Below are 18,779 nucleotides of genomic sequence, written 5' to 3'. Positions count from 1 at the left end.
GCTGCATTAGAAAATTGTAGCGAAATACAGGAAGATCTGCAGCGGATAGGCACTTGGTGCAGGGAGTGGCAACTGACCCTTAACATAGACAAATGTAATGTATTGCGAATACATAGAAAGAAGGATCCTTTATTGTATGATTATATGATAGCGGAACAAACACTGGTAGCAGTTACTTCTGTAAAATATCTGGGAGTATGCGTACGGAACGATTTGAAGTGGAATGATCATATAAAATTAATTGTTGGTAAGGCGGGTACCAGGTTGAGATTCATTGGGAGAGTGCTTAGAAAATGTAGTCCATCAACAAAGGAGGTGGCTTACAAAACACTCGTTCGACCTATACTTGAGTATTGCTCATCAGTGTGGGATCCGTACCAGGTCGGGTTGATGGAGGATATAGAGAAGATCCAAAGAAGAGCGGCGCGTTTCGTCACCGGGTTATTTGGTAACCGTGATAGCGTTACGGAGATGTTTAATAAACTCAAGTGGCAGACTCTGCAAGAGAGGCGCTCTGCATCGCGGTGTAGCTTGCTCGCCAGGTTTCGAGAGGGTGCGTTTCTGGATGAGGTATCGAATATATTGCTTCCCCCTACTTATACTTCCCGAGGAGATCACGAATGTAAAATTAGAGAGATTAGAGCGCGCACGGAGGCTTTCAGGCAGTCGTTCTTCCCGCGAACCATACGCGACTGGAACAGGAAAGGGAGGTAATGACAGTGGCACGTAAAGTGCCCTCCGCCACACACCGTTGGGTGGCTTGCGGAGTATCAATGTAGATGTAGATGTAGATGTAGATTACAACCACGAAAAACACTCCATACCGTAGTATCACTTCCTCTGTACTTTACTGTTACCACTAAACATGACGGCAGGTAACGTTCTCCCGGCATTCGCCAAACCCAAGCCTTATCATCGGATTGCTGCAGGCTGCAGCGTGATTCATCACCATGAATCACTCGTATCCAGTCCTCCATTGACCTGTGGCATCGCTCTTCACACCACTCACGCGCCACTTAGCACTGACTACAGAAATGCGCAGCTTATAAGGAGCTGCAGGGCCATTATACCCCATTTTTTTCACGTCCCCACGCACAGTCTTTGCGTCAACTGAACTTCTAGTACTACTTGAATTCAGCAGTAATTTGTCCCATCGATTTCATGCCATATTTTACATCCACCATCTGCAATGCTGGGCCGTCAGAACATGCAGTCTGCATGGTCTCGGTTTATCTGCGCTTCTTCTTTCGCGTGTACACAGCAGTAGATTCGATCCACTTTAGAAGTACTGAAATGTCCGTGATGGATTTGTAACTCAGGTGGTGTCTTACGAAAGTTCACGTTGGAAGTCAGCTATCCTGACACCCGTTCTGCTGTTACTGTCTTGCTACTGACAATACTATACTCCCCACCTCCTTTTTTTATACTGTTGGGTCCGGTTCTCGTCAATTCCGCATTACAAGCGGGTGTCCGAATTTTTTAGTCAGATGGTGTATATAAATATGAGTGGTAGGGTCCATCGCCAGATATCAAGTGGGCAAGTGGCATACGATTCATTCTAGCTCTTTCACATTTGGCAGAAGTGAACATACCCCAGTACATGTAATTGTCGAAATTTCTTGCCATTCTTTGTCTTTGCATCTACACAGTGTGTCCCAGTTCCGTTAGGACTGCGAGTATGAGAAATAAAATCTGTGTTTTATATTCACAAAATCACAGCATTTATTCAAAATGGTCTTCCTCCTGAATAAGTTGGCAGCTAAAATCATTTTAAAGTGTTTTCGTACAGATACTGTAGTCTTTTTCGTTGAATTGCATTTACTTCTGCAGTGCAGTTTTCTTTGATGTTCTGAATTGCATCATAATTGTGTCGTTTCATTGCCAACTTCAATATTTGGAACAAGGAGTCGTCTGGGGCCAAATCCGGTGAATACGGCGGGTGACTCAGGACTGTGGTCCGTTTGCCGTCCAAAAACCCGCGCACAATCTTCACTTTGTGGACTGGGTCAGTGTCGTGGGAAAGCGACCAGGAACCTGCCTCTCGATATTCCGCTCGAATTAGATGAATTCTCGCTCACAAACGATGTTGTTGTTGTTGTGGGCTTCAGTCCTGAGACTGGTTTGATGCAGCTCTCCATGCTACCCTATCCTGTGCAAGCTTCTTCATCTCCCAGTACTTAATGCAACCTACATCCTTCAGAATCTGCTTAGTGTATTCATCTCGTGCTCTCCCTCCACGATTTTTACCCTCCACGCTGCCCTCCATGACTAAATTGGTGATCCCTTGATGCCTCAGAACATGTCCTACCAACCGATCCCTTCTTCTAGTCAAGTTGTGACACAAATTTCTCCACAATTCTATTCAATACTACTCATTAGTTATGCGATCTACCCATCTAATCTTCAGCATTCTTCTGTAGCACCACATTTCGAAAGCTTCTATTGTCTTCTTGTCTAAACTATTTATCGTCCATGTTTCACTTCCATACATGGCCATACTCCAGACAAATACTTTCAGAAACGATTTCCTGACACTTAAATCTGTACTCGATGTTAACAAACTTTTCTTCTTCAGAAACGCTTTCCTTGCCATTGCCAGTCTACATTTTATATCCTCTCTACTTCCACCATCATCAGTTATTTTGCTCCCCAAATAGAAAAACTCCTTTACTACTTTAAGTGTCTCATTTCCTAATCTAATTCCCTCAGCATCACCCGAGTTAACTCGACTACATTCCATTACCCTCGTTTTGCTTTTGTTGAAGTTCGTCTTATATCCTCCTTTGAAGACACTGTCCATTCCGTTCAACTGCTCTTCCAAGTCCTTTGCTGTCTCTGACAGAATTACAATGTCATCGGCGAACCTCAAAGTTTTTATTTCTTCTCCATGGATTTTAATACCTACTCCGAACTTTTCTTTTGTTTCCTTTACTGCTTGCTCAATATACAGATTGAATTACATCGGGGAGAGGCTACAACCCTGTCTCACTCCCATCCCAACCACTGCTTCCCTTTCCTGCCCCTCGACTCTTTTAACTGCTATCTGGTTTCTGTACAAATTGTAAATAGCTTTTCGCTCCCTGTATTTTACCCCTGCCACCTTTAGAATTTGAAAGAGAGTATTCCAGTCAACATTGTCAAAAGCTTTCTCTAAGTCTACAAATGCTAGAAACGTAGGTTTGCCTTTCCTTAATAGAAGACTGAAAAACACTTGATGGTGCCTCGCTGCTCTACCGCAATTTTCCGACAAGTGTGAGGTCCGTACTATCGCTTTTGTGGTCAGGACGCCTGCTTCAGTGAAGCTATACTTCGACCTTCTACATGGCTATTATTGAAGCATCAAGGATCCTAATGACACAACTCGCCACGAGATAGCATATCACACAGCAGTTCTAAAGGAACTGTGACGCACTGTGTGTGCTGCCCAGTAACAAGCGGTGTGTTTGTTTTGGCAGATGGTGCTGTCCTACATGTGCCGCGGTTCGAGCCCCACTGGCGCGCCGCACCCCGAGCTGAACGAAGAGTGCCGCCGCAAGTTCGAGCAGTGGTGGAACGCGCAGGTGTCGGGCTACCACCGGCACCCGCCTCCGCAGCCGCCGCCCCCGCAACCGCCCCCGCCGCAGTACAGCCCGCCCGTCGTCCCCAAGCCCTCAGCTGCGACGGCCGCTGCCGCCGCCGCTGCTGCGGTCGCTGCAGCTGGCGTCTCTGCTCCAGACCGCACGCCCGAGGGGCTGCACCCTGCCCTCCAGGTGAGCACGTCCTGCCGTAACTGCAAGGCTGTTGTACAGAGCGCCTGAATGGACCGATATCTGAATGGCAACGTTTGTTATAAATTCCTTCATTCACATGCGCATGGTGTCGTGTAATGCAGCGTCATCTACGTTTCATCAGATTTCTAGGACTCGCGCATTTAGGGTTTCGTGTAAAGTTAATTAGGTATATGTACCTATAGCCCATCCACCCTTGGAATCGAGAATCTCAATGATTTCTGCCTATGTTCGGTATAGATACTGACAAGATATTGGTCCCGAAAATTACGAGACCGTTTCAAAATGTATCTCTCTATGGCAAAAAGGTATTTCATCAGGTTGCCCTCCATGGGGTGGGTGCACGCAACGACTGTGGTTATATTGGGTTAGACAGAGCAGCAATCAGTCGTAGAATTAAGTTGCTTTAATATGACATTTGTAGTCACAATGCAGATCAGATTTCGACCTGTGTCAGGTCGTTATCAATGCAGTGCGGAATTGTAGCAGTTGTTCATACTCAAGTGAATGCTTACACAGCTCAACCATTAATGGCTGAACTGTGTAGGCATTCACTTGAGCACGAACAACTGCTACAATTCCGCACTGCATTGATAATGAGCTGACACAGGTCGAAATCTGATCTGCGTTGTGACTACAAATGTCATATTAAAGCAACTTAATTCTACGACTGATTGCTGCTCTATCTAACTCAAAAAGGTATTTTTTCTCTGACATGATTACAGTTTAACAATTTGCAGATATTTTTTTTTACTTTAATAGTACATGCTTCTTGTTAAATTTCAAGATTCTACTCCAAGGGAAGTAGCCTATAGGTTTTGATGAGTGAGTTTGCGAGTATCAAACTATGTGACATAAACGACGGAATATTATGATATATATTTGAATTCAATATTCCAACTCGTTCGTGAGAAAAAGAGGTCTTAACAGGGCAGACAGAGATACAGACAGATAAAAAATGACATATTTGTTCGTGTCACATAGTTACAAATTAATAATTTAGGATGTTATTCCTTTACCGGTACTATGAAACTTTGCTTTGCGGAATTTCATGACTCTAAGTCAGCGATAAGTACCCCATAGGTTTCAATGAGTGGGTTTGCGAATTTAAAAATATATGACATAAATTGCCGATCTTTTGATCTCACTGACTTAGAAGCTTAACATTTTTGCACCGACAAGGGATGATAGACTTAAGAATGTGACAATAATTTGATTTTGATAGGCCAACCTGTTACAGGGGAAAGGTGCCTTAACAGGTGGAAACACACGCATATGGATAAAAAAGGATTAAAAAATATTTTCGTCTGATATAATTACACATTAACAATTTTGGGATTTTTTCCCTTTATTTGTACTTTGAAACCTTGCTTCTGGCGAAATTTAATGATTATAGGTCAACGACAAGTACCATGTAGGTTTTGATCACTGAGTTTTTCCGAGTATTAAAACATGTGACGTAAACGGCCGTATCTCTTGTTTAAACTGACTTAGAAGCTTAAAATTTTTACACCGCCAAGGATTATAAACCTTAATATGTGGCATAAATTTGAACCTGATAAGCCTACCCGTTCCTGAGGAAAAGGGTTCTTAATAAACGGACAGAGAGAGAGACGTACGGACGAACAACAAAGTGATCTTAAAGGGTTCCGTTTTTTACAGGCCGAGGCACGAAACCCCAAAAACTGAACGGGAATTTGTTTTTCAGGCCTCATTAGACGTCATACATCTGTGTCAGCGCTTTTCTAAATTTCAGAAACAATACTGGAACTCGGTGTTTACGATGGCTTTTAGTCGTCCTACCCTCATATTTTTAATCTCATTTATGTTTTTTTATTATTGAGTACGAAAAGTCACATGAGACAATGTGTACAAATATGGAGGCTGGAGCATCATTACAGTACTGCATTATGCAAAAATTCACCAACAAGCAAAAAGTGTGAATAGACGTAATGTCGTGGTACAAAAGCCATGAACAGTTACGCCACAGATTCGGGCATTTTTTCATAATGCTTCACGCAAATGATAGGTTTGACGCTATTTTTGTTCTAAATTCAGCAATTTTTTAACGAATTTTGCGTTTCATACCCAAAACATAAGAAAAAATCTCATGGAGTAGGCCTGTTGATTTTCCATTATCACCAACATATCAGATCGTGATTCGGCGATCTACGTAACTTCTTCACAAGCTCCTTCAAAACGCTTATAGCACTCGTAAACTTTAATTTTTCTCATAGCAGGCTCACCAACATCATTTTGTAATATTTCACTCACCAAAATCATTATTTAATATTCCTAAAATTATACTGCAGTTTATTTTGTTCTTGTAGCAAAATTTCATACAGGTTCTCTTATTTTTGTAAATAATGTGCGATCCCACCAAAACACGTATAGCCTCATTGACAGATGATAGCACACTAAATATCCGATGTAGCTAACACACAGAGGCATGAAGACAGTCATCATTGCCTCGCTCTGGTTGCGAGCTGAACAGGAGATGAAATGACTGGTAGTGGTACAGGGTACTCTACCGTACGTTGCCTAGCGATGTATGCGTGTAACGTCAGACTTCCGTTCACCTGGCAAATGCTAATTCATTGAGTCGCTTCCTTTCTCATAAAAGCCGGAAACCTACTTTCATTGGTCACTGAGAATCACTCACTCCCTACGTCGTGGGCCAACACATTTAAAGCCTCAGCGCCACCCCGAAGGACCGCGACTCCCCTCCTACCCTCGCGACAGTTGTCGGCCGACTCCCGATTTCGCGAGCTAGAAAACCGCTCCATAAAATTATCTCTCGGCCAGTCAGGCTCCAGAGCGGAATGTAGGTACTTCAGTTGGACCAGCAAGGTACTGTTCCCTGCCGCCCATCTGAGGATATTAGAAAATTCCGGCAATCCTGTGGAAACCACTCGCCTTTGGAAACAGAAATCGGGCCAGACCTCCACCATGTCGCAGGATTAAGGGAAGGAAGGCCATTTATTTCCAGGCTGCTGAACAGTTCCATCCTCCCCCTCCCCCCTTTCACACCCGGAAACCGGAAAAGCTGCTCTAGCGTTCACAATAGAATTACTCCAAGCCAATGACCGCGGACAGGAATTGGTTTGTTACTAAATGTATACAGTAGTTATTTGAAAGTAACAAATACCTAAAACTATCAATTTAAATGTGATTTTCAGACTGTGCAGAGCCAGTACCCGACGCAGAAGACGCGGATGCGTACCAGTTTCGACCCGGAGCTGGAACTACCGAGGCTGCAGCGGTGGTTTGCGGAGAACCAGCACCCGAGCAGGCAGCAGGTGAGTTCCCGCGGTTGAGCTGGTTGCCGCTGTTGAAGGCGCCAACACCAGAGTCAGGCGAGTTCGTTGCTGGCCATGGCCGAAGGAATAACGACTGAAGTTCGACAACAGGACACTGCACGCAATACGGTTTGCACATCCGCTCTTAAGCTCTACAGCTTTTAATGTTTTAATGCAACAGTGGTATGGTCATAGCAAAGACCTTTAATCGTGCTGAGCTTTTCGTTTCGTCCAAACGGTTGGGAATCTTAACGATGGAGCAGTGTTGATCGAACAGTGGTTCAGCAGTGGAGGGAAAGCTAACAAATATGATTTCCAAATTTAAAAAATATTTTTTTCCTGACAATAGTCGTACCTCCAGTCACTGTGAGTACATGGGCAGCACCGTTATGTTACTTCTGCGTCACTTGCTTACATGAAACAATGAAACCACAAGTCTTTAAAGCCATTTAGTGCTAACGAAGATCAGTTTCGGAGTTAATGTGTTTATTACAGAAGCAACAAAGAAATTGAGTGACAAATATATTCATGATTCTGGTTCCAAAGCGAAACTTATCGATCATGGTTGGTGACGATCGTATTAAAGGGTACTGCTCCATAAAAGAAGAGCTCGAGCGCCAGGATTTTAGGATGTTTTGCGGCTTACTGAGTTAATACAGTAAACAGGTAACAAAAACATGTTGTTGTTGTTGTTGTTGTGGTCTTCAGTCCTGAGACTGGTTTGATGCACCTTTCCATGCTACCCTATCCTGTGCAAGCTTCTTCATCTTCCAGTACTTACTGCAACCTACATCCTTCTGAATCTGCTTAGTGTATTCATCTCTTGCTCGCCCTCTACGATTTTTGCCCTCCACGCTGCCCTCCAGTGCTACATTTGTGATGCCTCAGAACATGTCCCACTAACCGGTCCCTTCTTTTTGTGAAGTTGTGCCACAAACTCCTCTTCTCCCCAGTTCTGTTCAATACTTCATCAATAGTTATGTGATCTACCCATCTAATCTGCAGCATTCTTCTGTAGCACCACATTTCGAAAGCTTCTATTCTCTTCTTGTCCAAACTATTTATCGTCCATGTTGCACTTCCATACATGGCTACACTCCATACAAATACTTTCAGAAACGACTTCCTGACACTTAAATCTACACTCGATGTTAACAAATTTCTCTTCTTCAGAAATGCTTTCCTTGCCATTGCCAGTCTACATTTTATATCTTCTCTACTTCGACCATCATCAGTTATTTTGCTCCCCAAATAGCAAAACTCTTTTACTACTTTAAGTGTCTCATTTCCTAACCTAATTCCCTCAGCATCACCCGAGTTAACTCGACTACATTCCATTACCCTCGTTTTGCTTTTGTTGATGTTCATCTTATATCCTCCTTTGAAGACACTGTCCATTCCGTTCAACTGCTCTTCCAAGTCCTTTGCTGTCTCTGACAGAATTACAATGTCATCGGCGAACCTCAAAGTTTTTATTTCTTCTCCATGAATTTTAATACCTACTCCGAATTTTTCTTTTGTTTCCTTTCCTGCTTGCTCAATATACAGATTGAATAACATCGGGGAGAGGCTACAACCCTGTCTCACTCCCTTCCCAACCACTGCTTCCCTCTCCTGCCCCTCGACTCTTGTAACTGCCATCTGGTTTCTGTACAAATTGTAAATAGCCTTTCGCTCCCTGTATTTTACCCCTGCCACCTTTAGAATTTGAGAGAGAGTATTCCAGTCAACATTGTCAAAAGCTTTCTCTAAGTCTACAAATGCTAGAAACGTAGGTTTGCCTTTCCTTAATCTTTCTTCTAAGATAAATAACAAAAACATAGTGACCAGAAAAATGTGTCTCTCTCTCTCTCTCTCTCTCTCTCTCTCTCTCTCTCTCTCTCTCCGTCCCTCCCTTTCTCTCTCTCTCTGTCTCTCTCTCTCTGTCTCTCTCTCTCTCTCTCTCTCTCTCTCTCTCTCTCTCTCTCTCTCTCTCTCACACACACACACACACACACACACACACACACACACACACACACTGCATAGCATAATTTCATAAAGATTTCTGTCGAGTACGTCTTCAAACTGTATGAGAAACCTAAAATTAAAAGTAATATCTTGGTGGAGTTACCTGCTTTTCCGCCTAAGTGAGGTCACGTACTGTCTATTTTCAACACAATGCCGTTACTGGCAGTTCACTTGAGGTAGGTTTCATAGTTGTCCTTTATTTACACGATAGAAAATTTAGAGCCACAAAAGAAAAACATTAAAGTTCAAATTCTAAGGAAGTATGAGGACGTGCTGAAAAGTAATGCCTTGGAACTTTTTATTCTGTTCTCAATATCACTTGAGGTGTTGCATGTCATGCATCGTTCTCAGTCGACTTGGCTGACGCAATTTGTAATCCTCTTCCGCTAAGTGACACCGAATTGTAGCGTTTAACATAGCGGTGTGCAACGTACCTATGTCAGTGTCCTGAGAGACCCTCAGAAAACTAAATTCAAAGCAATTTTTTTAAATCGGTTTTTGGGACGTGCCCATACAGCGGTATCAACAGTGGAATGTCAATTATTCCCGAGCGGAGAAAAATCTCCGACCAGCCCGTTAATCGAATCCTGGTCCCTTTGGTTAGCAGTCCGCCGCGCTGACGGCCCAGCTACCGAGGAGGACAATTTGAAGAGTTCGTCCACCCATGGAGTACCCTGTTCTTCAGCATAAAAACGCTAGACCACACACACGCGCTACGACGTCTGCAACAATCCGACGCCTTTGGTTCGCTGTTATCGATTATCCTCCATACAGTCCCGACTTGGCCCCATCCGATTTTCATGTTTCCAGTCGTTAGGGAACACATTCGAAGACTTAATCTGATAATGCAGAAGCGGTGGAAGCAGACGTGAGCTTGTGGCTCTATCAACAAAATAAAACATTCTATAGTGACGGTATTAACAAACTGGTCTCTCGTTCCGAGAAATGTGTTCGTCGTCAGGTTGACTATGTTGACAAATAAATATCTAGACATTAAGAATAGTTATGTAGAATGTTAATACTTTTTTATTTGAAACGCCTTAAGATTTTTCAAGTAAAAAATTCGGAGGCATTACTTTTCAGCACATTTTCGTACGTCACAGGGCTGCTAGTATATGATTTCCCTATTGTACTTGTAACTGCGGCAGACACAGTTGAAAATCTATCAATAATTTTTAGTTATTTCTGGACTATTGCTTGTCCTGTAACACAATATGTTATAAAACGTGAGGGTTGTTCATCAACAACAATTTTGTGCCCTCACTTATGCCACGTACGTAAGGGCTGCATTAGAAACCATTTCTCTGGAGTAATGAAAGATGGATATGATTTCGATTAGACTTCCAGTGATCATTTTGTTTTTTAAAGATCAGTGACACGTGTTTGAAGGAAGAGTCTGCCTAGAAACAATAAGTGAAAATCAAAAGTAATACACGTCTCATTCAATGGAATGTCAAAAAAAAAAAAAAAAGAATATAAGTGACAGTAAAAAAATTATCTAACTTGCCTGTCAATAAGTAATTGCACCCACTGAAGTGACTTTGTGGTATTTCAGATCCAGCAGTACGTCAAAGAACTAAATACTTTGGAATCTCGGCGCGGGCGGAAGCAGCTAGACGTCAACAACGTGGTGTACTGGTTCAAGAATGCGCGAGCCGCGCAGAAGAGAGCAGAACTCCGCAGCATCGGCCCAGGTACGTCCGCTGTTTCATCTCTTATTTCGTGTTGCAGTAGTCGCTGCAGAGCAAGCCTGAAATCCTACAATGTCTCTGTTGATTTTGTGCTGCAATTTTCTCATTAATATTATCGCCTATTCCCGGCATCCTGACAATCGAACTGAAAGACGTTAGGCGTTTACCTCCCATCTTGCTTAGTCTTAGATTTATGCATTACGCTTGATTGTATTTTGTTATGGTCGCTTTAACTCCTTCATTCATCGAGTGATGATTATGCTTCAGCAGGGCTCACCAGTTAATATTTCGTACGACGATGTATTTTGTATCGCAGTGCCTGGACGCTATTTTCTGCTCCACCATAAAAGCTGTTATCACCACTTCATAACATGTGACCTTTTCTTAGAGCAAAATTTTTTATTTCCTTCTCTGGAGCTTTTTGTAATCTTAAGTGTACGACTCTAATCTTTTTTTCATAACATTTCCTTCATCTTACATATTGGAGCATACATTCTGAAAACATGTTTGAACAAAAACCTCTGCTGAGTGAAGGAAACCAAGACTTTTTTTTTTTTTTTTTTTTTTTTTTTTTTTTTTTTTTTTTTTGCAAGATTGAAAGGTCAGGATGTGAAACTAAAGTTGGAAGTCTCATGAAGTTTGTGTTAGGATTGGTTCACGTCATTTTCAGCAGGTTTTAGGTATTTGGCTCTAATACAACATTTTCTGTCATCTGTTGTATTTTGTACAATCGCTAACCAAATTACGCCATTTATATGGGCTTGCATACTAGAGCAATGTCAGTGCAAATCTAGACTGCATTTGTTTTGAAATTTTGTATTCACTGCAGATAAATATTTAACAGAAGTTAAAGTTTGGTACACTCATAACTATTCTAATGTCTATAATACCGGGTTATCCAAAAGTCAGTATAAATTTGAAAACTGAATAAATCACGGAATAATGTAGATAGAGACGTACAAATTTACACACATGCATGGAATGACATAGGGTTTTATTAGAATCAAAAAAATACAAACGTTCAAAATATGTCCGACAGATGGCGCTTCATCTGATCAGAATAGCAATAATTAGCATAACAAAGAAAGACAAAGCAAAGATGATGTTCTTTACAGGAAATGCTCAATATGTCCACCATCATTCCTGAACAATAGCTGTAGCCGAGGAATAATGTTGTGAACAGCACTGTAAAACATGTCGGGAGTTATGGTGAGGCATTGGCGTCGGATGTTGTCTTTCAGCATCCCTAGAGATGTCGGTCGATCACAATACACTTGCAACTTCAGGTAACCCTAAAGCCAATAATCGCACCGACTGAGGTCTGGGGACCTGGGTCTCCAAGAATGACGAAAGTGGTGGTTGAGCACACGATCATTACCAAACGTCGCGCGCAAGAGATATTTCACGCATGTAGCAATACTTTTTTTTTGTTCTAATAGAACCCCATGTCATTCCAAGGATGTGTGTCAATTTTTACATCTCTATCTACATTATTCCGTGGTTTTTAAGTTTTGAAATTTATACTGACTTTTTGTTCACTCGGTATATTGCAAGCAATCGTTTAATATGGTGTAAAAATCAACAAATAATTCGCAAAACGACTCACTCCCAAGAACAGAATCAACTTCATCGTTATTGTTGCTATCACATGAAAACATTGCTGCCTTAAGCTTCTTTGCATATCTTATCTCACTGTCACTGGAATCTTCCTCCGAGCCATAAAAACATTCACACAATCTCCCGGATTTTCATTCTCATTAGGAACATCTGAACAATCATTGTCAAAAATGTCCGAAAGTTTTTCACACTAATTCATTTCCTTCCCTTTTCTGAAAAGGGCTATTACTAAAAGCAGGTGAACCTTTAAGACGGAAACAGTAACAATTTGAAATATCTGAATGCTAAATAAGCAAAAAGTGTATGAATGCAATCAAGTTTGATACACTGACTATTGGTAATAGCATCTAAATAGCAGTTCAAATGTGTCACAGCAGATTGCTCCTTCAGACAAATAATGGATGACGGATGATGGGCGAAACATGAGTAAACACGGAATCCGTCCGCTACGTATTAAGATCAGGCGGCAGGACGTACCTCCAGTCCTTAGATTATGAATTTAATATTACTTATTGATCTGTGCAGTTTTGTGTGCACGCAGTTTCTTACTAAGCTACCACGAAATGATCCACAACCCATTTTCACGTCTTTTATATCACCAGTAAGTTCCTGCTACTTTCCAAAGCTGGCACAATCGCACATGCACTGGACTAGCATTCCTAAATAAAATTAAACCAGAAGGAAAATACTTACGAGGACAACACGGGAAGTGCCACAACCCAATTTCCCTGGAAGTTCGATCTCTGTAACAGGAGTCAAAATAAGCGAACGCGTGTCTTGGTTTAACCGTAGTTATTCGACCATTTCTGAGAAAAAGTTTTAGACGTATTTTATATGCCTTGTAGCGTGCGGAAATCTCAGCCGAATTGGTTGCAAAGTGCAAAAGGCAGAGTGCTAAAAGGCATGTAACTTACGTCGTTTTCTCAGAAACGGTCGAGAATCTACGGATGAGCAGAGTCATGTCTTCGCTTATTTTGACCCCTCTTCCACAGAGCAAAGTTTCAGGGAAATCAGGTTATGGCACGTAGTGTTTTCCTGTTTTATTATTTTTATTTACACATCAGTTTCCGTAGGAACAAATTGAGGAGCAAATCTCAAAAGTCATGGAACGTGTCAGTACATGAAATTACAACATAAAAGTAATAACAGATAAAAATAAATGTTTATGAACACGGAAAAGTCAGTCCATAAGTTTAAGTAAACGCAATCAACAATACAATAAGAATGAACTTAATTTCTCAAGGAACTCCTTGACAGAATAGAAGGAGTGACCCATGCGGAATCTCTCCAGTTTCGATTTGAAAGCGCGTGGATTACTGCTAAATGTTTGAATTCAAGTGGTAGCTTACTGAAAATGGATGCAGCAGTATACTGCACACCTTTCTGCAAAAGAGCTAAGGAAGTCCGATCCAAATGCAGGCTTCATTTCTGCGGAGTATTAACTGAGTGAAAGCTGCTTATTCTTGGGAATAAGCTGATATTGTTAACAACAAATGACATTAAGGAATACATACATTGAGAGGCCAATGTCAAAATACCCGGACTCGTGAACAGGCGTCGACAAGAGGTTCGTGAACTTACACCACTTATTTCCCGAACCGCCCCTTTCTGAGCCAAAAATATACCCCACAATATAATACCTTACGACATAAGCGATGAAAATAAACAAAGTAGACTACTTTTCGTGTCGAATGATCACTCACTTCAGATACCGTTCGAATAGTAAAAATGGCAGCATTAACTCTTTGAACTAGATCCTGAACGTGGGCTTTCCAGGACAGTTTACTACCTACCTGAACATGCAGAAATTTGAACTGTTCACACACAGAAATTTGAACTCTTCAGCTTCACTAATCATAAGCCCATTCTGTGAAATTAAAACGTTAGGTTTTGTTGATTTGCGTGTTAGAAACTGTGATTTAGCGTTAGTTTATTTTCTACAAGCCATAAACTTGTGTCATGAACTGCACTATTTGAAACTGAGCCAATGGTGCACACAACATCCTTTACTACCAAGCTAGTGTCGTCAGCAAACTTGTAATACTAGAGGACATATCATTTATATAACTGAGGAACAGGAGTGGCCCCAACAATTATCTCTGGGGCACCCCCCAATTGACTGTACCCCACTCAAACCACACATCACAACCATTCTCAGCATTGTAAATAATGACCTTTGATGTCTGTTGCTAAAGTAAGAGGTGAAACAATTGTGAGCTACTCCCCGTATTCCGTAATGGTCCAACTTCCGGAGCAATATTTTGTGAACAACACTATCAAACGCCTTAGTAAAAAAACAAAAAAATGCTTAGCGTTCAAAACCTTTTGTTTAACTCATCCAGTACCTCACAGACAAAAGAGAATATACCATTTTCAGTTTTTAGACGACTTATAAAGCCGAAATGTACATTTGATAGCAAATTGTGTGATATAAAATGATCATTTATCCTTACATACACAGACTTTCCAAAAACTTTAGCAAACATTGATGGCATAGAAATAGCTCTAAAATTGTCTACATTATCTCTTTCTCCCTTTCTATAAAGCGGCTTTACTAGTGAGTACTTTAATCGTTCAGGAAACTGACCATTCCCGAAGGAAAAATTACAAATATGGCTAAATACATGGCGAATATGTGCAGTACAGTACTTCAGTATTGTGCTAGGCACTCCTTCATATCCATGAGAGTCCTTAGTCTTCAGTGATTTAATTATTGACTCAGTTTCCCTCTTGTCTATATCACAGCGGACTATTTAAAACGTCAATCTCGGAAAAGCATTTACCAAGAAAGTTATAAGATTCCCTCTAGAAACTAAATTTTTACTTAACTCACCAGCAATGCTCAGAAAATGATTGTTAAATACTGTATGTATTTCTGACTTACGAGTAACAAATATTTTCGCTAAGAACTGACTTTGTATCATCGACCTTGTGCTGTTGACCAGACTCTACCTTCACAACTGACAATATGGTTTTACTTTTATCCTGTGAATTAGCTATTCTATTTGCATACCACATACTCTTTGCCCTCCTAATAACATTTTTAACCACCTTACAGTACTGTTTGTAATGAGCTACTGTAGCTTGATTGTGACTACTTCTAACATTTTGATGTGATTCACGTTTTGTTCTAAATGATATCTTCATCCCACTGTTCAGCCGTCCAGGCTACGTATTACTGCTTTATAATGGAAAGCAACTCTCAAAGGGCATGAGAAATTTGTTAAGGAAAGCATTATATTTGTCTTCTACTAGGGTTGGATATTTAATAGTGGCAACTACTTATTTGCAGCTTGCACAAAATAGATACTTGTTTCAAAGTTTTACTGACCTTCAAAGTAGTCACCAGCATTGTGTATAACCCGTTGCCAGTGATGTGTAAGTCGTAGGATACTCTTAGCAATTCCAGTTGCGTTGACAGTCCGAGCGGCGAGGTCTATTGCCCGACGAATTTGTAACAGTTCTGAAGCGAATGCCTTGAAGTATTTCCTTCAGTTTGGAAATCGAGTTGATCTTACGAGGGCTTAAGTCCGGGGAGTGCAGTAGGTGGTAGAGTACTTAGCAGCCCAATCAGTCAAACAAATCAGTAACAGCTTGCACTATACGTACTTGAGCATTGTCCTGCAAAATGATAGTCAGGTCCCGCAGAAAGTGTCGTCACTTCTGTCTCTACGCTGTTCATTCTTGGAACACAACCTACGACCAGTTTAGAGACTGAAGTGATGACACTTTCTGCATGACCTGACCATCATTTTGCAGAACAATGCTCAAGCACATATAGTGCAAGCTGTTTCTGATATGTAAATAAATAGTTGCCACTATTTATAGTTCTAACCCTCTTATGTTATCGCCATTATAAACATCCTGCCACTCTTGTTCCTTGACAAGGTTTAAAAACTCTATTGCTGTTGGATTAACTTTCCTACGTCGTTTGTAATTATATGTGACATGTTTTTTAGTACTAAAGCCTTTTAGCGTTAAAATTTGTGTATCATGGTCTGAAAGGCCATCTACAGCTACAAGAGGCTCCTCTCCATTCAACTCTGACAGCTGGTCACTAACAATCTTTAATAATGATATGCAGCGCAATATATGGCCATAAACTATATCTTTGACGACTGTGGACAATACTACACTTATAAAGATTGTCGTTAAAAAATGTACGATTAGTCTGCTCTGATTACAGCTACGTATCGAATTAATATTTTGTCCCTGTTTGTACGAGGGCATTTCGAAAAGTAAAGATACAATGGCTCGCAGTCCTTAAATAGAACATTTATTTAGAAAACGTCAGTTACATCTTATTAACTGGATTATTTGTTATTTTTCGACATAATCACCCCCGTTATCCAAACATTTGTTAAGTCGATGCACAAGCTTTTGTACTCCACAGTCATAGAAGGTTGCCGCCTGTTGTCGGAACCACATTTCAACTTCATCTTTGATCCCTTCATCGTCATGGAATGATTTTCCACCAAGATGTGACTTCAGGTAACGGAAGACATGGAAGTCGGTGGGCGCAAGGTCCAGGCTGTATGGCGGATGGTCCAATACGTCCAATTTGAATTATTTGAGTAGAACTGTGGTTACGGGCGTTGTGTGAGGCCGAGCGTTGTCATGAAGCAAGCGGACTCCACTTGTCAGCATTCCCCTGCGTTTGTTTTGAATTGCTCTTCGAAGACATTTAAGTCTGGCAATATGCAGCAGCATTAATTGTCCAAAAGAAGAATGCCTTGTCTGTCCCAGAAAACAGAAGCCATGAGTTTCTTCGCTGAAATGGACGTTTTGCATTTCTTGGCTTTTGGTGAATTCGAATGGCGCCATTGCTTTGATTGTTGCTTGGATTCAGGTGTATGGTGATAAACCCACGTCTCGTCACCTGTCACAATGTGATCAAGGAACTCATCACCTGCTTCAACATAGCGTGTGAGGAAGTCGAGTGCAAAGCCCATCCTTTTCTTTTTGTGTGCTTCCATTAACAGTTTTGGAACCCAGCGCGCACACAATTTCCTGTACCCTAACTTGACAGTCACAACGTCATAAAGAGTTGTCATTAACACGTCTGGTATGATCTGATGCAATTCTTTCAATGTGAGACGTCTATTTGCACAAACCGCTTCCTCCATTCTCCGAAGAAGGGAGGTGAGGAAGTCGAGTGCAAAGCCCATCCTTTTCTTTTTGTGTTCTTCCATTAACAGTTTTGGAACCCAGCGCGCACACAATTTCCTGTACACTAACTTGACAGTCACAACGTCATAAAGAGTTGTCATTTAACACGTCTGGTATGATCTAATGCAATTATTTCAATGTGAGACGTCTATTTGCACGAACCGCTTCCTCCGTTCTCCGAAGAAGGGCATCAGAGATCACAGATGGCCGACCTGTTCTTTGTTCGTCATGAACATCGGTCCTACCTTCAGAGAAATGACTACACCATTTAGTTACATTTTGTCGATTCATATTGTTCCCATAAACAGAAACAATTTCTTTGTGAATATCCGCTGGTCGCTGACCTTTTGCATGAAGAAAACGTATGACGCAGCGCACTTCGCATTTGGCGGGCTTCTGCATCGACGCAGCCATTTTGAACACGACCTACTCCAACCAGAAGCAACGTTCAACTGCCGAACTACCGCGAGGAGAAAGCTAACGGTTCAAGGTTAACACCACTGTTGCCAATTTGATCGCCAAAACTCTTCTGTTCCTCTGGCGTACGGTGTGTCTTTACTTTCTGAAATACCCTCGTATCTCGAAAGCCAGGTACTTAATATTAACTGAGCGAGGTGGATCAGTGGCTAGCACACTGGACTCGCATTCGGGAGAACGATGGTTCAATCCCGCGTCCGGCCATCCTGATTTAGGTTTTCCGTGATTTCCCTAAATCGTTCCAGGCAAATGCTGGGATGGTTCCTTTGAAAGGACATGGCCGACTTCCTGCCCTTCCTTCCGTAATCCGATTAGATCGATGACCTCGCTGTCTGGTCTCCTCCCCCCCCCCCCTCCCAAAAAATTATATAATTATAAAGAATTTTTCTTGTTGAACAGGTATTCTGTCACTGAATGGGTACAACAGCAGCAGCCACAGCCCCCCAGGACCAATGATGAGTGGGGGTGGCAGCACCATGGGCAGCACCAACAAGAGCGAGAGCCCACCATTGCACAGCCCTGGCGCCAGAGGCCTCCCTCCAAACGCCTACCTGTCGGACAACTCAGCCGGCGGCTCGGACGACGAGGAAGCTGGACCCCCAGCCAGTCCCGTGGGTCCCCTCTCTCTAACCACAAATGATAGAGCTAGCAGACCTAGCTCTCCAAAAGGACATACAGCCTCACCTGTGCAAGTAAGTACGTGTTCAAAATCACTAGTAATAATTCTTAATTTTTGAACTGCCGGGTTT

The 18,779-nt window shown here is 41.8% G+C and overlaps 1 protein-coding gene across 1 annotated transcript in view; it reads left to right on the top strand.

Annotated features, from left to right (window-relative positions):
• Positions 1 to 18,779, top strand: part of LOC126455687 (uncharacterized) — a 647,280-nt gene that overhangs the window by 618,440 nt on the left and 10,061 nt on the right. The window contains exons 9-12 of the mRNA XM_050091455.1: positions 3,456 to 3,749; positions 6,947 to 7,066; positions 10,632 to 10,770; positions 18,430 to 18,722. Of these exons, the coding sequence (XP_049947412.1) occupies positions 3,456 to 3,749; positions 6,947 to 7,066; positions 10,632 to 10,770; positions 18,430 to 18,722 (846 nt within the window). The remainder of the gene's footprint in view (positions 1 to 3,455; positions 3,750 to 6,946; positions 7,067 to 10,631; positions 10,771 to 18,429; positions 18,723 to 18,779) is intronic.

Source organism: Schistocerca serialis, chromosome 1 (genome assembly GCF_023864345.2).
Source record: "Schistocerca serialis cubense isolate TAMUIC-IGC-003099 chromosome 1, iqSchSeri2.2, whole genome shotgun sequence".
Lineage (NCBI taxonomy): Eukaryota > Metazoa > Arthropoda > Insecta > Orthoptera > Acrididae > Schistocerca > Schistocerca serialis.
This window is presented reverse-complemented; position numbering and strand designations above follow the sequence as displayed.